The 18,384-nt window shown below is 53.2% G+C and overlaps 9 protein-coding genes across 9 annotated transcripts; 2 read left to right on the forward strand and 7 right to left on the reverse strand.

Moving 5' to 3' along the window:
- Positions 1-203: 203 nt before the first annotated feature.
- Positions 204-1,160, reverse strand: PV07_05136 (uncharacterized protein; the record flags this gene model as incomplete). Its single annotated transcript, XM_016392009.1, has 1 exon — positions 204-1,160. One exon carries the CDS (start codon positions 1,158-1,160, stop codon positions 204-206), a length of 957 nt encoding a protein of 318 aa, XP_016249528.1.
- An 891-nt stretch (positions 1,161-2,051) lies between these two features.
- On the reverse strand, positions 2,052-3,887 carry PV07_05137 (uncharacterized protein; the record flags this gene model as incomplete). The annotated part of the gene is made up of 4 exons (XM_016392010.1): positions 2,052-2,063; positions 2,116-2,333; positions 2,382-3,793; positions 3,850-3,887. 4 exons carry the CDS (start codon positions 3,885-3,887, stop codon positions 2,052-2,054), a joined length of 1,680 nt encoding a protein of 559 aa, XP_016249529.1.
- A 303-nt stretch (positions 3,888-4,190) lies between these two features.
- PV07_05138 (uncharacterized protein) lies at positions 4,191-5,665 on the reverse strand. Its single transcript, XM_016392011.1, has one exon. It carries the CDS (start codon positions 4,978-4,980, stop codon positions 4,630-4,632), a length of 351 nt encoding a protein of 116 aa, XP_016249530.1. The 5' UTR covers positions 4,981-5,665; the 3' UTR covers positions 4,191-4,629.
- Positions 5,666-5,752: 87 nt separating this feature from the next.
- On the reverse strand, positions 5,753-7,244 carry PV07_05139 (uncharacterized protein; the record flags this gene model as incomplete). The annotated part of the gene is made up of 4 exons (XM_016392012.1): positions 5,753-6,087; positions 6,114-6,421; positions 6,478-7,052; positions 7,107-7,244. The coding sequence occupies 4 exons, from the start codon at positions 7,242-7,244 to the stop codon at positions 5,753-5,755; spliced, it is 1,356 nt and encodes a 451-aa protein (XP_016249531.1).
- Positions 7,245-9,410: 2,166 nt separating this feature from the next.
- On the reverse strand, positions 9,411-11,509 carry PV07_05140 (uncharacterized protein). The gene is made up of 3 exons (XM_016392013.1): positions 11,227-11,509; positions 10,986-11,170; positions 9,411-10,932 (listed from the first exon to the last, which is right to left on the reverse strand). Exons 1-3 carry the CDS (start codon positions 11,287-11,289, stop codon positions 9,618-9,620), a joined length of 1,563 nt encoding a protein of 520 aa, XP_016249532.1. The 5' UTR covers positions 11,290-11,509; the 3' UTR covers positions 9,411-9,617.
- Positions 11,510-13,241: 1,732 nt separating this feature from the next.
- PV07_05141 (uncharacterized protein) lies at positions 13,242-15,110 on the forward strand. The gene is made up of 2 exons (XM_016392014.1): positions 13,242-13,386; positions 13,437-15,110. The coding sequence occupies exons 1-2, from the start codon at positions 13,299-13,301 to the stop codon at positions 14,348-14,350; spliced, it is 1,002 nt and encodes a 333-aa protein (XP_016249533.1). The 5' UTR covers positions 13,242-13,298; the 3' UTR covers positions 14,351-15,110.
- On the reverse strand, positions 14,222-15,582 carry PV07_05142 (uncharacterized protein). The gene has a single exon (XM_016392015.1). The coding sequence runs from the start codon at positions 15,427-15,429 to the stop codon at positions 14,632-14,634; it is 798 nt and encodes a 265-aa protein (XP_016249534.1). The 5' UTR covers positions 15,430-15,582; the 3' UTR covers positions 14,222-14,631.
- A 119-nt stretch (positions 15,583-15,701) lies between these two features.
- On the reverse strand, positions 15,702-17,177 carry PV07_05143 (uncharacterized protein). Its single transcript, XM_016392016.1, has 2 exons — positions 16,972-17,177; positions 15,702-16,912 (listed from the first exon to the last, which is right to left on the reverse strand). The coding sequence occupies exons 1-2, from the start codon at positions 17,087-17,089 to the stop codon at positions 15,909-15,911; spliced, it is 1,122 nt and encodes a 373-aa protein (XP_016249535.1). The 5' UTR covers positions 17,090-17,177; the 3' UTR covers positions 15,702-15,908.
- A 168-nt stretch (positions 17,178-17,345) lies between these two features.
- PV07_05144 (ribosomal protein L19) lies at positions 17,346-18,099 on the forward strand (the record flags this gene model as incomplete). The annotated part of the gene is made up of 2 exons (XM_016392017.1): positions 17,346-17,535; positions 17,591-18,099. The coding sequence occupies 2 exons, from the start codon at positions 17,346-17,348 to the stop codon at positions 18,097-18,099; spliced, it is 699 nt and encodes a 232-aa protein (XP_016249536.1).
- Positions 18,100-18,384: the final 285 nt, after the last annotated feature.

Genomic DNA, 18,384 nt, shown 5'->3' on the forward strand with positions numbered 1-18,384 from the left:
GCTCGTCGACGACGATGTTTACGGGGTAGAAGAGAGGAACGCGTCTGTTGTAAAAACAATCATTTTGATTGTGTCATTGTGACACCTCGTGTCACGTCCTGTCTAAAAAGACAGGCGGGCTATCCACGCCGAAAAAAAAAGACCACCACCACCACCACCCACACCCACCCCTCTTCCACCCCCTCCTCCCTGCCGGAGCGCCCTCACTCGCGCAGGTTCTCGACGCCGCCGCGCCGCCGAACCACCCGATCGACGACCGCCTCCTCCGGGCGAGTGACGACGACGGTCGACCCCGAGAACTGCCGAGGGCGCGTTCTCGGGCGACAGATCGTGTTGCTGCTGCTCGGAGTCGGGGTCGCGAACGGGTTCCGGCCCACCTTGTCCTCGTCGAACGCGCTCATCTGCGCCCGGATCCAGTCGTTGTGGTCTTGTCGGAACCAGCGGGCCCGCTGCTCCAGGCGGTCCGCCCGCTGGCGCTCCAGACGACGGGTCCTCAGCCAGTATCCCACGGCGCCGCCGATGGCGACGAGGAACAGCCCCAGCGGGGGCGCCACGATCGCGGCAATCTTCTGGGCGTGGCTCAGCGACTTGCGCTGGCCGGCCCCCGGCCCGGATGCTGCCGTGGTAAGAGGCGTTGGCACAGGAGACGTGGTCACTCCAAGGTTGCTTGTGGTTGAACTTGCAGAGGTGTAGCTGTTGCCGGTAGGTATTGCGCTTGGAGACGCGGGCAAAGGAGAGACCGTGATCGTGGTAAGAGGGACGATCGGAGGAGAGACCGACGACGAGGAGGTCGAAAGCGCACCAGTCGTGGCATTGCTGCTCTGCAGAGTCGAGGTTGTACTGACATTGGTGACTGTAAGAGTGACGGTTTCAATTGGAGGAGCCAACACCGTAGGCATCGCAGCGCTTGGTAAGACGAAGGTGGACAGGGTCAAAGGTAAGCCAGCTGGAGTCAGGAAAGGTGGAGGCGCGGCAGTTGCCAGAGTCAAAGACTTGGTGGGCAGATTGGCGAAGAAGTCATCGCTGCTGCTGGTTTGGGCTGAGGTGTTCACTGTGGCGAAGATGCCAACACCATGGAATGGTGGAGGCTCTGCGGTCTGAATGGCGAAGCCACACAAGACTGCCACGAAAAGTGCCGTGATCAAGGTTGAGGTTCTCATGGTTGCTGGTCAAGAAGAGGTCTATAAGTGAATTTGAGCTGAGGTGCCTATGACAAAGCTGTTAACTCCTATCCTGATGTGAAGATGAAAGAGACTCACTGTTTGGACCTGTTGTCTTCTGAGAGGGCTGGACACCACGCAAACTCTTCCCTATCTTTAGGAACTCGCTCGTAGGCAGAACGGTTGATGTCCTGGTATGTGTACAAGTGACAGTGTCGAGTCGAGTTGAGTAGAGGTTGAGAGTTTGGTAAGAGTTTGGTCTGAGAAATCTGAGCCTGAGCTATGGCACAGGTCAGTAACTTCATACATCGACGACAAAACACAGGAATGAGCTTATTCAGTAATGTCCTCTCAGCAGGCAATCTCTGAAAGGCATGACAGCGATCGCTTGACTGGGGCAAAACCGTTGAGAAGGCCAGACACGTACCAGGTTGACTGTAGCCTTGTTGTCAGAGCAGCCAGGGACTGTCGCTGTCGCTCAAGTGATGACGAGGTTCTTTGAATGAAGTTCAGGTGATGAATGGCGAGATGAGAGATGATGAAGAAGACGGAAAGGTGAGTGATGGTAGAGAATTCAAAGAAGGTCAAAACTCGACTCCAGGCAGAGGGCGCGGCAGAAAAGTCGTGCTAACGTGGGCGACGGGCAGAAAACTCCGTCGACGACGACAGTGAATATCTCTCGGCGCCGAGACGCCGAGGAGATGATGTCGTCGTCGACGGGGGTGGAGGGCGCGGAGCGCGTTATTTATATACCATGATTCTGTGAGTGAACAGGACGGAGGAGGAAGATTTTCTATCCAGGAGATCAAAGAGCAGATATTTAAAGACGCTAAGACCGTGGACGCCAAGCGGCAATCGCCAGTGAGGAACATCACCGTTGTCTTCACGCAACTAGAATACATACTATGAAGCTGTTAGCATCAGGATGGAGGATATGGAAGGTTGTCCGACTCACAGGGATGAACAGGTATGGGACTTGTCGCTCATACTCTTCCCAAGCCTTGCCGTACTTCTTCCGGCATTTTTGGATGTCTCGCGTGGCCCGGTGGATAATCATGGCCGTGAAGAAGAGAGGATAAAACCACGGGAAGGGTGATTTGTAGCCTGTCACGGCTCCCCAAGAAAGGGCGAAGAAGAGATCGCAAGTGTAATGGATCTTCCTCGCGTAGCCATCTGCCAAAGCATTAGTCAAGCAAGCAACGTGCACCGCAGACCACTTACACCAGCCGTCCGCAAGAATCGTTCCTCCATCCTCTGATCGGATGACCTTGGGGTTCTCAACCGTCTGCCAGGGTAGCTGTGGAAATGCTTTCCGGGTAATGGCACCACCCGATTCCTTTGTCCGGAAGCGGTTCTTCTGGCTGTTTGTGGTATCCCAAACCCAGTAGACAAACAGGTAGGCCACATACAAAGCAGCAAGCGCATATTTGTTCCACACATAGGTGCTTGGAGCGTGGTTGGCCAGGAAGATGGTGCAATGGCAGTAGGTCAGGGGCACGCCGGCCATGTTCCAGAAGATCAGCATAAAGCCCCATTTTTCGTAATACATATCCCAGGTTGGGACAATGAGTTCTTCGCCTTTGCTGCACGCATTTGCGTATAGAAAGTGCGCCATGACCAAGAATCCGACCTCGCCCGAGACGTGTCCGTAAAGCTCATATTGCCGTGCAGCCGTTCCCAACGAGAGGAGGAAAAGGATGTACCAAGGCATGCGAACCTCAAAAAACATCTTGAAGTCGAGAGTCCCAAACATGCGGGGATTCAGTTCCGCACCCATGAAGAAATCGTACATCAAGTACCCCGTCATCCGGTGCTGCTTGCCGCGATAAATGGCTGAAGCGTATGCGATGATTGCCACAGCGAAGGCGGAAATGATCGCCACGGACATCAGGGGCCCAAACTCGTCAATGATGGTGTAGAGCTTGAAGAGGCCAGAAAAATGAAGACCCAGGGCGACAATGATGGTGGCCCACCAAGACCACATTCCACTGCAGTAGTAATCCAATCTGCGTCCGTTCTCATGAGGCAAGGGTTTGCCCTTGGTCCAGATGCCCGGCATCAAGCAATAACAGGCGCTCTCGAAGATGCAGAAGACCCAGTATATGACCCAGGCTTTTGTTGACGGCCATGCACCATAGTACGCCATGCGGAAGAGCCCATAGAAGAACTCTTTTAGAGACTCGCCCTCTCTCGGAGTAGGAAACTTGCCATCGTAGTATGTTGCACCGATCCACATGTAGTACATCAACAACGGGAAGCCGACCATCATCGCAGTCACGCCCAATGACCCTCCAAATTCGAGATGCCCGGATGCATCGACCCTGGGGTCCATTCCAGGGCGCCATCCGTCCACCAGTCGTTCAGCAGAGACCTTCTCTTGACTTTCTGTCTTGGTGATGTGCCCATTCGCCGTCGGCTTGATGTGCCCATTGGCATGTCCATTGGCATGTCCATTCATTGCTTCCGGTTCCACACTCTTGACGCGTCGCGTTGCAGCGGCCACCGTGTCATCGTCGTCCTGAAGCCGGGAAGAGACTTGCGCGCCATGATCGTCGACAACGGCAAGGGATTTACGCGGTCGAGGCTTCCCGTACGTGCCAGGGGTTTCGACATAATCCGGACGCACTGTTTTTCTGCGGTGAATTAGTACCTGCGCACCGCACACGATTTCTGGTTTGGGGTCCCATACCGGGGCGTTTTACCCGCCTGCGTGCGGGTGACTGTCATGCTGAAAGGAGCGTGCGCATAAGAATAAACTACAAGAATGAGCGACTATACGCGACAAAAGAAGGGGCAGCCCTCGGAAAGTGAGCGGCGGAGGTGATGGGACGGTGGTACGAGGCGGAATGAGAGGATTTTTGGGCATTGGAATTCCGACTCGGCGCACATCAACAATTTTCCCCTTCCGTCCACCAGTCCACCACGTGCAACCCAACTGATGTACGAGTATTATGACCAAAATGCTACTATTTTTATTGTGGATGGCCAGTCCCTTCGCCAATCTCGCGCCCCAAAGTCTAACGACCTGGGGATGAATTCTATTGAGATGCTCTGTTGATGGAGTTTGATACGCGGCGTGCACGTCGACTTCGCGGTTGGATACATCAGACCAACCTCAGGGGCACTTCGGATGCCGAGCAATCAACTGATATCCATTCCTATGACTGTTTGCAGCGGCATTGATCGATTGATTGCAGCTATATACCGGGACTAACTGTGTTGTATCTCTTCATATCCACATATACGAAGAGAATCGCTTGAAAAAGGATCACCAACAAAGACTTTCGAAAAGATCCAAAACATGCCTGTGCCTGCTTGCCATGCCGAAGGTGGGCGTATATGTTGTAGTAGATAGATTTCAAGATGGGTTCGTTCGTCACATTTGTCCCTTTTCGCTTATGCTCACATCGCCAGCCAACTCAGCATTGGCCTGCGCCCAAATTCCAGCCATCCATTACAAATGCACGCTTTACAAGAACAGTCCGCTCACCGCAACAGCGGCACAGATCACCACGCTCAACACGGTGCCCGGGAGTTGGCTCTGAGGAGCCGCGGCGCCCGTGAAGGGCGTCACATTGATGGGGGCGACCGGAGTGGAGGACGCCGAGGCACCAGACGAAGGAGACGGTGCGAGCCATCCGCTGTTACTTCCTGCTGAGGTCGATGCCGCCGCAACGGAGGTAAGGGTTCCAGCCGGCTGCGAGTTGGTCCAGGATGGGGAGGCGGAAGCAGCAGCGACTGAAGTCTCAGCCGTGCCGGACGGGTGCAAGGACGCTGCGGCAGCTCCAGTGGGCCGGACGGGCACGACAGTCTGAGTCATGACATCGGTGGCCGTGGGGACGGGGACTGTCAAAGTCACCGTCGTCAGAGTCGGAGCGCACACGGAGCAGACGGTCACAGTGGTGTGGAATCCCCGCGGGCATCCATTGGCTTGAGTAGGCCATACGAACGGCCCAGTCGTCGTGGCTGCTGCCACCGGAACCGAGGTGGTCCAGTGGAACGGATGCTTGGTGAAGCCATTGGGCCCGATGTCAGTGTATTCGGTAGTCCACACGGTAACTGTGTACTCGCCAGCTGCGCTAGAGGTTGTGCTGGTCGTTGGCGCCCAGTCTTCCCAGTTTCCAGGATCGTTTGTGGTCGAGGCTTTTGTCGTCACACCAGCAACGGGGCTACTAGAGGTGGAAGTCCAGTCTCCCCACTGCCAGCCACTCGTATAGGCTGCAGATGAGCTAGAGGTCGTTGCAGGGCTGACATAGAGCGAGGAAGTGGTCGAGGAGCTGTGGCCGAATGGATGGCTATACGAACTGGTGGTTCCAGCCGGTGGTGTTGCACTTGAGCTGCTCGATGTCGTTCCGCCAACGGGGCCAAGAGGAATGCTAGAAGTTGTCGTGGTGCTGCTCGACGAGGTCGTTCCGCCAATAGGGCCAAGAGGGAGGCTAGTAGTCGTCGTGGTGCTGCTCGACGAGGTCGTCCCGCCAATAGGTCCAAGAGGGATGCTTGAAGTCGTTGTGATGCTGCTCGACGTAGTCGTTCCACCAATGGGGCCAAGAGGGTGGCTGTAAGTGGTCGTGGTCGTGGTCGTAGTCGTGGATTCAGAGCTTGTCGTTGGAAGAGGAGCTTCTGAAGTGGTGCTTGACGTAGTCGGAGACGAGGTCGAGGGCGAGCTCGAAGTAGGAGCAGCCGGTGTGGTAGTCGGTGGAGGCGGAGTCGTTGTTGTGGTCGTTGTAGTTGTAGTGGTTGTAGTGGTTGTGGTAGGTGTTGTGGTAGGAATTGGCGAGCTCGTGGTTGTTGTCGTCGTCGTTGTGGTCGTTGTGGTGGTAGTTGTAGTGGTTGTGGTAGTTGTCGAGCTCGTGGTTGTTGTTGTGGTTGTTGTCGATGAGGTGGTAGTCGTCGTCGGCGGCGCGCAAGAGAGCTCTCCAAAGATGTCCTTGATGTTGGCAGCGTAGCTCTTACCGTTGAGCTGGTTGTTGTCCGAGTAGGTGGCCTCCCAGATCATCACACCTCCGAAGAGGGATTGATAGGTGCTTGAGCAGGCATATTCCTCAATCAGAGCCTGCGCTTGGTCCAGGTCGAGGTAGTGGTTGGGGTTAGCGGCCGTCTTTGACGCCGGCAGACCCAAGAACATCTTGATGTTCTGGTTCATTGAGTTGTCTTTGAGCCACTGCGCCCAGCCAAAGGTGATGTCGGTGGCGGTGTTGAGAGAACCCGAGCTGAACAACGACGCTGCTGAGCATTGATCGGTGTTGTAGTATTGGACGAACCTGGTTTGTGTTAGCACTGCATCACTGTTCGGGGGTTGAGCGGAGGAGGTCCGTACACATAGTCAATCACTGAATTCTTGATCGCGTCGTCAAGGTGAGCATCTGGTACCACACACTGTGGTGCGGACGAGATATAGAAGGTCTTGGAGCTTTGCGTTGCGAACTTGACTCGCAGCTCATTGACCAGGTCGGCGTAGCCGAAATCACCTCCCGACTCGATATCCAAGTCGAAGCCGTCCACAACGGTATTCAGGCCAAACGGTCGGGGATATTGCACCAAGGTAGGATCCTGAAGAGGGCCGAATGAACCCCAGAGGAAGTCGGCAAAGGCTTTGGCGGAGTCCGATGAGGCGATGAAGTTCCCAGAAGCTTCACCCCCAATCGAGGCAAAGATCTTTTTGCCTATAGCCTGGCAGACAGCAATATCCTCTGCAATCTGGTCGCATGTCGTGTAGACATTGGTTTGGGTCCCGTCGGGCGCCTTCCAGGTGACAGAGCCGCAAGCATTGCCATAATTTGTTCCCGGGCCGCCAGTTTGATCCGGGAAGACATTGACGAAACCAATGGGAATGATGTCCATGGTAGTATCCGCGCAGAAGTCGGCCAAGCGTTTCTGGTTGGGTCCTTGTCCCTGTACACAATCAGCACCGAAGCAGAATAATACCCCCTTTCATATTCTTCTCACCCAGTAGACAGCCAGGCTTGGTTGAGAGAAGGCCCTCTTCACGGCAGTAGAGCGACCTCCGAAAATGGGTGATGCCATTGTAGTCGACATGAACGCCGCCGTGGCCAGCAAGCTGGCGGCGAACATGTTGGAATGCATGGTGTAGGCGTTATACCTGCAGTAGGAGAAAAAGAGCGAATTTGGAAAAGGAAAGGCAAAAAATCACGCAGCGAAGGAGTGTATGGGCTGAAGAGGCCCGCAAAGGAAGGACTGGACGCAAGCAAAAGCCTGCAAAACGCAAAGATCAACACCGTAATGAATGGAAGCGTAGAGGAGAGAGAGAGAAGAGGAAAATCAATAAATCGCAAAGTCAAAATGCGACCCATATGTATGTACGAGGTCCCAGACGAAGCGGCTGTACCATTCCCTCTGCGACGAGGCGCCCTTGGAAGGGATGCCCAAAGGTCTCTCCACCCATCAACCTGGAACACCCTTACCGTTGGGTCTATACCGAAATTGGGCTGACGGCTATACTACGGTAGAAGAGGCCTCGGTGCCATTATGGAGCCGGAAACGATCGAAGCGCTTTTGTGGTGACATTCCTGAAGGATGAAGCAGGTTCGAATGGCAGCCCTATGCATGATCGAGGGGAAATCAGGAGGATGATGTTGCATTCGGGTGGCTTGAGGAGGAAGGGGGCGCGAGTTTGAGGGCAGCAGCGCTTCACGATCGGATGGCGTAAGCGGCGAAAGCCTCGCAGATGATGGCGCTGAGAAAGCGACTTTTGCAGACGGGTGTTTGTGGGATGGACTTCAAATCTCCTGGCCAGGCTTTTGATGTTGAAGTGGAACGCGAGGTAGTGACTAGCCTGGAATGCGATTGGCCAGGAGCGCGACTCCACGTGCCAAGGTTCGCGCCAGGAGTGATGATGTTTCCCAATGCGGACTAGGCTGTCCCCTTCAGGGGCAACCGGCAAAATGGACAGCGACCATTTGGGTCCATATCCCCTGTAACATGTCCAGACTCTGAGCCTCAGACACTACCGTCCGATCACCATCTCGGTCTCCCGGAGCACAGGAGATCTGTGGCTGCACTTTGCCCTACAGCCACAGTTGCGCCATGTACGGAGGACAGAGCCCAGCATCTAGAGCCCGCAGACAGCTGCCATCGTGCCCTTTTAAGCACCGGATCTCTGTACAGCTTCGACCTGGTCACAAGATCGTCAAGCCCACAAGTGCCAACGAAACTAAAGCAAACAATGAAATTGTGTCCCCAAGTCTTGGCATTGCGAGCACGATCTAAAATTGGCTCCCCAGGAAGAGTGACGAGGAGCAGGCACCAGAATAAAATTGCCCTTCGGACTCGGAAGTCATTCCCTGGGCATATCGAAGACTCACATGTTTCTTTGGGGCCGAGTCAAGCGAGATCATTAGTAAGATGTCAGATATCACTACCTCGTCCTGTCTCGCGCGAATACGCACTGACAATCCTTTTACAAGATCATCATGTAACGTCCAGTCGTCCCTCAGGTCGTGTCATCCACTGGCGGTTCATTTATATACTGAACGGCGAAGAGCGACGTTGCTAGAGCAGTTGGATTTCTGTTTGGTGGAAATTGAAGTGGCGATCCTTCAACCTAGTAACAGTCACCGTGAACGACCTGTATAAATCTACTTGGGTCACACTGACGGGATGGTGGACAACCGGCAAAGATTGCGCTACACTCGTAACCGGGTCCTGATCCCACCAGAACGTCACAAAATGTCCATCAAGTCCTCCATCTTGTCTAATTTGAGGAGATGTAGTCGCGGATCGGAGGTGGAGCTGTTGATCACCACGATCAAATGACTGACAGGAACAGATCCTCTGATCAACATAACGTGGGCGTCGATCCGACCAGCACCTGTGACTAATCGTGTTTGAAAACAGAGAGTCCACAGCTGTTACCCATACAACGCTCCGCCATGCTTCTCTTTCTACAAGTACTTAATGTCGCCTCGTAGAGAGGATGGGCCCTGTTATGGAAGTTCGTCTTCCTCATGCGAGACAGTGTTCCTGTTGGAGAGGTACTCATTGGTTATTCACCATAGGACGATGCGTACTCTGAGCCTCGCACTCCTTCCTACATCCTGTGGGTCTACTTGGACTCCATTTGGGCCCTCAGAGATGTGGTACCTGGCCAACATGTCACCTTTCCGTCGCTCAGGTCGTCGTCAGAGAACCAAATGATCAAGTGAGCCAATCGTGGCGCACGAGTAACATGCAGTAGGAAACCATCAAATTAACAATCAAGAGCAGTCAGTGTCCCGGGTGACGATGTCAGATCTTTCAATATGCTTGCTTTTGGCTTGAACTTTGAATTGCCGTTTCTGTGGAAACGATGATGTATGTACGAGTATATGTACAAAGTGCAGATCAGGCAAAGTGAGTTTTGAGCCGTCCTCCAAATCACTGTACACCTTGATCAAATGTTAGGTGTCAAGAGCCAGGGCCGAGCAATCCAACACGAGCTGACGGACCAAGGATTCTTCTTCAAGAAGACTCCGAGCTGGCAGTCTGCTTCTCCGGAAGGACAGTCTCATGAGCGACCTCCTCACTGCTAGTCTCGCTGCTCACCTCCTTGATAGGGCCGGTAAACTTCTTGCGAGCTCGCAGGACGTAATTGGCAGTAGCACAAATCATGACGAATCCGAATACGGGAGAGGCGTAATTCATGTTCGGTCCTGTGACTGGAAGATAAGGCGGGAACGGCAAGAAGATGATGAGGAAAATGCAGAATGCGACCGCAAGGACGTTGACCAGAAGACCGAACTTGCCCAAGGTCCAAGGTCCGAAATTGATAGGATTGGAGACGTTGTATCGCCGGATAGCAAACATGACGGTCGGGATCGCATAGGAGAAGTAAAAGCCCAGTGTTGTCAGAGAGATCAGGGCATTGAAAGCGGTGGTCGACCCGATGTTGATAAGGGAGAGCAGGGATACGGAGACGAAAATCGCGAGGACGGCATTCGTTGGACATTTGTTCCAAGGAGTGATGTGTGAGAAGAAGCCGGAGAACGGAAGACCATGGTCTCTCGCAAATGCCCAGATAAGGCGGGAGACTGATGCTGTGCACCCAAAGAGGTTCATGGTGAAAACAATAATGACTCCGGTCATCATCGCGGTCGCCGCCTTCTGATTGTTGGTGGCTTGCAGAAAAACCGCGATTATAGGGTACCCGGTAGGGGTCGCAAAAACCGCATCTGTATCAGTGATGGCGTAAAGAATGGTGATGATGTATGCAAAGCCAGCCAATCCGTTGATTGTGACTGACCAAATCATCGCGCGAGGAATGTTGAGAGGCGCATTGTACGCTTCCTCGCTCATGTGGACGACCGCATCCACACCCGCAAGTGCGAAGGCCGGTGTGAGGAACCCAATACAAAAGCTGACACCATCACTGCTCCAGCCGCCGGCGTTGATGAATGTGCCCCAGACGTCCTTGTCGCTGGCCTTCGTGCTAGTGGCGAGAATGGCGATAAAGACGATGAAGAAGAATAGCACGTGAAGAAAACCTCCCAAGGTCTCCCAGAGCGGCAGAAATTTCTTGCCGTAAGTGTTTCCCAGAGCGGCAATTCCAGCAAACCCAATCATCATAAGTGTTGCGTGCCACCGTTTCGCTTCGTAGCCGGAATAGTTGAGGATTGCAACTCCTTGAATCATGGTCGCGATCAAGTAACAGACGGATGCCACAGCTGCGACCCATCCAGTGATGGTAACCCAGCCTTGCACGTAGCTGATGATTGCTCGCCATCTGGCAGGCGAATGCTCAGCACTCCAGTGATACTGGGCTCCGGCAATTGGCGAGCTAGATCACTAGTCAGACAGTTTTCTTCCAGAGTGAGCAATCCGAAGCCATACATAGACGCCATCTCAGCAAAGGAGCCTGCGATGCATAGAGTTCCCAGCACCGACACGATAAACCCGTATACAACAGAGGCAGGACCACCATTGCTGTAAGCACCAGCAAATAGAGCGCTCGTGGCTTCCCACGTACACAGGGTGCACGCAGACATACCCAGCAACGCCCAAAAGTTCCATTCCCGCTACAGCAAGAAGTCAGCGACAGGCAAAAAGGCATATTTTGTGGTGTCCACCCCACCTTCAACACCTGCTTCTTTCCTGCTGCCTCCAAAGCAGCGGCATCTGAAGCGAACACGGTCATTTGGACGATAACTCGCGACTATGGAAGGGAAAAACGTGCAGAAAATAAGTGAAACAGACGCGAAATGAAAGAAACGCTTGCGAAGGAGGAAAATGAAAGCCCTTGGGCGCGGGTGTCGCGGTACTTGAGTCTTCCTTGTTCTCCTATCGGGAGCATGCAGTGGCTTTTGCACATGGTGCTTCGTAGCGAAACGAGTATTTGTTTTCGTACGCTAGCTTGGCGAGGCAGGCGCGAGAGATGTGAAAGAGCCAGGGCACGAAGTTAGCCTGATTTCCTTTCCCATGTCGTCTGTGCTGGCAAACGGGCACATGCGTGACTTTGCAGGAGTTCACGCATGATGGACCCATGTTTAGCATGGGGTTCTCCACAGAGTTCGGAGCAATAGCAGCAAGAGACAAGTCAGGCCTGCACAGGCCTGCACCTCGAAATCCTGTCCGACGGTCTGTCTTGGAGGTTGGTGGATGTCAAATGACGAGCTTAGGCCCAACAGACCTACTCTACGAGCCGAAGAATGACACCGCAAGCTGACACGAGAGATGCGAGACTGACCAGGGAAAAGACATTATCTCGAGGCTGTCCAGGGGGAAGTCCTCGGCCAATGTGGTGCATAAGGTGAGTCGCGGATCAGCGCGGCGCATTGCCGGTAGGTAGTAGTCCCTGCTGCCAAAGCGCCACTATCAACGGAAGCGGCCCATGCTGGGGAACGACGTTTCCGGGTGATTTCAAGCCTTACGGGGGGTCGTGCCCGTGTTAGTCGCTTGAGCTTATCTGAGGGTAAGTGAGCCCCCTGCGATGAACCTCCTCGAGAAGATACCGGTAGAGTACCGATCAAGGAGCGAAGATTGTGAACACTAGGGTTTCGACAGAGGCAACTTGTCAATATTGATTGCATGAGCATCGGAGACTGCAGCATTGTCGATGGCGTGCAGGCTTGCTGGTGTGAAGACATGCAGGTTTTAGTCGGTAGCTCGTATGTTAACCGTTGGTTGCTTTATCCAGGAACCAGGGTTTGAAGTCCAGGGTGGGATGAGAACGCATCAACTCCTCAACCCTCCTTCCTGGCTCACTAAGCTAAGAGAGTGCATGCAGCGGGCCTAACACACAACCTAGCGGCCAGACGAGGAACGATCACCGTCAGTGCTGCATGAGTATCAGTTCGTTGCAGCGCATTTCCAATGAAATGTCCCACCTGAAATGCGTCGGGGCAGAGAAGCGAGGGCAGCTAGACGAACATCCCTCCCTTGTTCTGCGGGAGATTCTCACCGCTTTTGCAGTTTTCTAGACTCGAAAGGCTTCCCTTCGCCTGCTCGCGGCCCATGGGAGCAACGTGGCAAAGGAACAAAGCGAATGCGCCTGGAGACCAGCCCGCTCCGAACCCAAAAGAGTCTTGCCGAGCCCAGGGTCAAAAGGTGATATTTGGGCGAGAAACATTGGCTTGAACGAAAAGGGTCACAAGTAAGATGACCAGGGGCTTGTCACGTCGCCACAAAACACATTATCTGGGTAAAGGGGACTTAGTTACCGGCTAGAAAATCCCAATCACAACCTCGTGATGAAACCCTGTGCTTGCACCTAGCCACGGACATGGAATGCCAACGACCTGGCTCGCTGGGTACTAAGATATGTCGATCTTCTCACCTTTTGGTAGGTGGCTGGCATTACTGGCTTGCTGGAGACCGCACGAGTATCGATTCCTCCATGCTTGCATCGACTTGAACGTCGAGAACGTAAAGATATGGATCATAAAGAAACAGACATGTAGCCCTCTGGTTAGAAGTCAATGGCAGAGGAGGATAGTGTGCGAACAGGAGCGACACCGGAATGGAAAAACTGTGGCTCCGAATCGCAGGAAAATCACCGCCCTGAGTCTTCACCGCCTACGCTTTTTGACATGGCAGAATATCCCAAAATTTTGTGGCTGCGGTGAACTTCCCAGACTTGAAAATGAAAGCCTTGACCGCGACAATATTCAACTGTATCTTCCCAATTCTACAGTGGAGGTTTACAACATGGCGCCACCTCTACACGATCTCGCCGAAATTTTCAATGACCTCGGAGATCTAGAGCAAGGCTTTGCTCGGATTGAGCTGGATTCATGTAAGAAGCCACTCCGATCGAGCCCATCCCGCTCGCTGACTTTGACCGAGTGCGAAGAAAAGAATTCCTCTCACGGCCTCTCTATTCAAAGAGAAAAGCCCTATTTGAGCGAATCCCAGATTTCTGGCCAACCGTGTTTCGTTCAGGACCTGAGCAGATCCGACAATTCTTCTCTCCAGACGACCTTCCGCTTCTTGCCTCCATCGATGCTTTCTCCGTCGACCGGTATCAGATTCAGTCGGAATCCGAAGGGGATCCTCGCAGTATTCGATTCACCTTCCACTTTGCTCCCAATGAGTTCATAGAGGACACCACCTTGATCAAGGAATTCGAATATCGTAACACCGGAAATGGATCTGGTGACCTCATCTCGAAGCCGGTTCCGATCAAATGGAAAGGAAAGAAGAAGGATCCAACTCGCGGTCTTCTCGATGCCGCCGTTGATCTTTACAATGCAGAGGAGGCGCTAAAGCTCAAGAACGGAGACAAGGTGATTGATGTCGTGGACCGGGAGGCACTGTGGCAGCATGAGAAGCTCCGGGAAAAGTTGGTCCAGCTTGAGGAGGAAGAAGACGACGTTCACGGCCCAAGTTTCTTTTCTTGGTTTGGTTTCAGGGGCGTGGTCGATGCCGAGAAATTAAAAAGATTGGCTGAAAAGGGACTAGATGAGTCCACGGATGAGGAGGATGAAAGCGAAGATGATGAGATTGAAGGCATGTTGGATGTTGAGATCTTCCCAGGCGGCGACGAGATAGCCGCCGCCCTGGCAGAGGATCTCTGGCCTGATGCCATGGACTATTTCCTGTCGGCTGCCCAAGAAGGCGAGTTCGATGATGACGATGACGACGATGACGACGATGACGACGATGAGGATGATGACGATGGTGACGATGACGACGCTCCGGAATTGGTGGAGGCAGAGGAGGATGACCACAGACCGCACAAGAAGCCGCGCAATGGTTGAAATGTTAGTCCCGGTCGTCTGGATATGGCTGGGATATCGTCGTCCACAGAAGAAGCTTGTTAAGAGGCTTCTGCTTCTCTTCGGGTTTCCACGGATGGGCTCAGCGGCTTCCCTCAAACGCCGTCTGTTTGGTCGGGGTCTGGTCGGGGTCGTCTTCAGGCGTTCAGGATTCCTGATTTCCCTCCAACGCTGTGGTCCTTAGCAAGAACCAACCGCGTAGCATTCAGGTATGCTCATCGGTTCTGGAGATGTCCAACCGAAAGTTAGGGCCGCCTTTGCTCTCAAATGACAATTACTAGAATCAACAATATCACCAAAACCACAATCAGAACGCCAATGCAGCAACTGCTCACGCTATCTTCATTCCGTCTAATCACCTCGCCCACTTTCTTCACTCCGACGCTCAACTTCCCACCCACCCGGTCTGCCAGCGTGTCCACCTCGTCTAGCAAGGCACCTTGTTCCTCTAGCTCGCGGCCCATGTCTTCTGCCTGGCCACGCAAGACGCCGACACTTTGGAAAACGCCGTCAAGTTGTTCGTCTTGTTCGCGCATCATCATCTCTTGCTGCTGAGTCTCGAAGGCCCCGTAGGGGTCGTCGTCGTCTTCGTCATCGTGATCATCTTCAAAGGACGAGGGATTTGGTAGTCTCCCGTTAGGTCCTCTTGTGGTGCTGCTGCCTCCGCCGGGCGCAGTAGTGGTCGATGTAGGGTATACTCCTCCGGCGACGTGTGTATCTGTAGTGACGCCTTCCAATTCCCTCCTCATCCCATCCACCTCGTCAGCCACATCTTGCACAAACTGCCTCCTTCGTTGTACCTCCGCGACATCTAGGCCGAAGCGGTACGGATCAGACTCCACGGCCTTGACGCTGTCCAACAGATCCGCGAGATCTGCTGTTAGTGTTTCGAGGTTGGAACGCAGCTCTGAGCGCGACTGCTGCAATTCTGGAGAGGTGGCAGACGTCGACAGCGTACGGATGCGGAGGTAGCTGGAGAATAGGTGCCGTGTACTTTGGAGCGTGGACTGCACGTCGGTCTGCACTTCAAGGAAGGGGTCGGAGGAAGGAGGGTTCGCCATTTTGAGAAGCCGGCCTGGGGTTCGAGGGTAAATGAGAGTGGGCGCAAACGCGCCTATATCAAGGATTTATTGTCCGGTCATTATAGGGATTAAAACGAATTGACAACAGTCGTGCCCGAGGCCTCGAGATGACGGGTTGAAGTGTCTTGAATGGTATTGGCGGAAACGGGGCCGAGGCCGCTCTTTTGTACGAAGTATAGTTCTCCACGACAAACGGAAGATTATTCTTGAACCACCTCTACTCTCGCACGCCTCGAAACAGCAAAGGATTCTAGGCTAGGAAATACAGTCGTGTATTGAGATGCAATAATAGTACATGATTCGATTATTTTGTGTAAATGCGCAGCATGGAGCCGGCGAAGCTCGGTAAGTCCGTCATAATGAACATCACTCCATCTTATGAGCCTCAGAACTGGTCCCGTTGCTGGTATACCATGTGCTTAGTCTGTAGCACTCTTGCCAGAGACTGTCGTCTGTCCCTACTCATGAAGCTGATCATACATGATCAAGGCCCTCCTTGACTTGTCTCCCACCTTTTCTCGAATGCTTTGCACTGTGCTTTCCACCACACTGGTCAAGCTACTCAATTCAGCTTGCAACTGCTTCCCCAAATCCGAATTCTTGACAGATTCGATCTTCAGCGCCCATTCCATCGAATTCTGTATCGGCAACAGCTCCACCAGAGCGTAGTTCTGCTCTATCTCTGTCTGTTGCTCGAGCTGGGAATGTAGTGCCTTGCTTTCCAGGTGAAGCAGCTTAGTAGCATAGTTGACGACTTTTCCCTCCTCGTCCTGGCCACCATGAGCGTCTACCGCCTTCGCAGCAGCCAGCTCCAGCAGCACCGCCAGAACGACTGGGTCTTTCCTCGCATCCACCTCGCCCTTGGTCAACTTGCCACCTCCGTGCACTTCATCTTCCAGCATTCGTGCAACATATTCGGCTCGCCGCGAAGCCGCCTCAAGTTCACCGCCCTGGAAATTTGCCGAGACCGCACGGTTATGAAAACCTAGCATCAACTCCCGGGCCACTCCCTTTCGCGACAGCTTGACGCCTGTTTCCGCCGGCTTCTCCGCGCAGCGTAAAATAATGCGTTCTTTGCCCACTTCGCAGGCTTTGCGTGTGATTTTCTCGTAAAAACTTGAGGGGAGATTGATCTTTGCCATGACCAATCCATGAAGGAACGGGGGCAGGTTGTTCCAATCAGTGTCGTTGTGGTTTCCCTCAAGAAGCTTTACTAATTTGAGTATGCTTTTGTGTACATTGGGCTTGTCATAAAAATGCATTGGCTCCAGCTTGATCTCTTCATCGTCATCCATTGTTACCGTGACTCCTGGTTCGTTGGTGAGGGTCGGATGCCGCGAGGCCTTGTAAATCAGATCCCGATGGTGGTTTTCCAGCGCAGCTGGCATGAAGACTTTTTGGCGCCATGTCAAGAGGAGATCGTCGAACTCGGGATTGGACGTGGGATTGAAAGCCGGTATTACTTTGTAGTTGTAAGCACAGACGATTGAGCTGTAGGATATCTCATCAATGTGATCGTACCTTTTGGTCTTGACCCTGTGGTGCTGAATGACCGAGCCGACTTTGCCCAGCTTGAACTGGGTATATTTCGTCGGCAACTCCTACAAATGTAGAGGAAGCTTTGACCGGGCTGCGCCATGGAGAATTACTGTGCCCCCTCGAGGCGCGTGGTTAGACCGAGCTGCTGTGAGAACTCTTGTTTGTCTTGCTGAAAATGGCAGTTTCTGTCTGCGCTACCATTGAATCTCCAAAAGGTGATTTTCTGCAAGTCCCAAGTCCAAGTCGCTCCACCTTCCTCTTCCTGATCCATGAAAAGTGTCCGCGATTGAGCTGCGATGTCTTTTTGCAACTGACCATGCCATTCACTGTGTATTCCTTATAACCTGCTCTCGAACATGTCGAAGACGGTTGCTTCACGTATGTCGGCATGCTGCTGGCGATCCATATTTCCAGAGCTTCGACCACAACATTTTCGGCGCACACTAGTCACGCTGCAACGCGGGCCCGTTGAGAAGCTCGATGTACCCTCCGATCTACCGCCGCGATACCACTCTCAAATACCGGAAAGATACAGACCTGATAGAGGTGGGTAGTGATAAGCAATTCACTGAGAAGCTAGGTGCGCTGACGACTTTGTTAGGAAAACGAGAGATAGTAATACATCGATCGCCCCGATCTGAAACCGAGACCTGCAAAGATCCCATTGCGATCGTGGACAGCCGACAATTGGCTCTATTGGATCCCACAGGAGCGCGGGCAAAGCTGTTTGACAAGACCAACAAGGACCGCGCAAAGGTTGGAGATATTCTGCTTGCAACCTTCACCTCGGGCGAGCCCGTCTCGGGGGTGATTCTGTCAATCAAAGGCTCGGGGCCTCACACGTCAGTCCTGTTGCGCAACCAGTTGACAGGTATCGGAATGGAAATGCAGATCAAGGTGCACAGTCCACTGGTGCAGAGCATGGAAATAGCACAGAGAGCGCCGAAGAGAAAGAGGAGGGCGAGAATCTACTATCTGAGGAAACCGGAGCACGACATAGGAAGTGTGCAGAAAGTGGTCGACCAGTATCTAAGGCAGCGAGCCATGCTAACCGGTGGGAGACCATCAAGTCAATTGGGACGTTCGAGACCGAAGAAAGGGAAGAGATGATATGTTGGGATTTGTGTATTCAAAGTGAATTCTCGGGGACCATGAGGCAACACCCTTCACGTTGGCCTCAGATCGGCTTCAATCTTGTAAGACAACCGTGAATGTTTTCTCCTGTTCAAATTGACTTGGATGAGATTGTACCAAAAGACTCAGGCACATGCAAAAATTCTTGTTTCCTGCCTCACTCGCAGCTCAGTTTTCTCTGACTGGTCCTTGGAATCCCCTATCGCAATTCACTGCGAGAGTCTCTCAATTCTTACGGCGCAAGTCAACAGTGATCTCTCG

This window comes from Cladophialophora immunda (genome assembly GCF_000835495.1).
Source record: "Cladophialophora immunda strain CBS 83496 unplaced genomic scaffold supercont1.3, whole genome shotgun sequence".
Taxonomy (NCBI): domain Eukaryota; kingdom Fungi; phylum Ascomycota; class Eurotiomycetes; order Chaetothyriales; family Herpotrichiellaceae; genus Cladophialophora; species Cladophialophora immunda.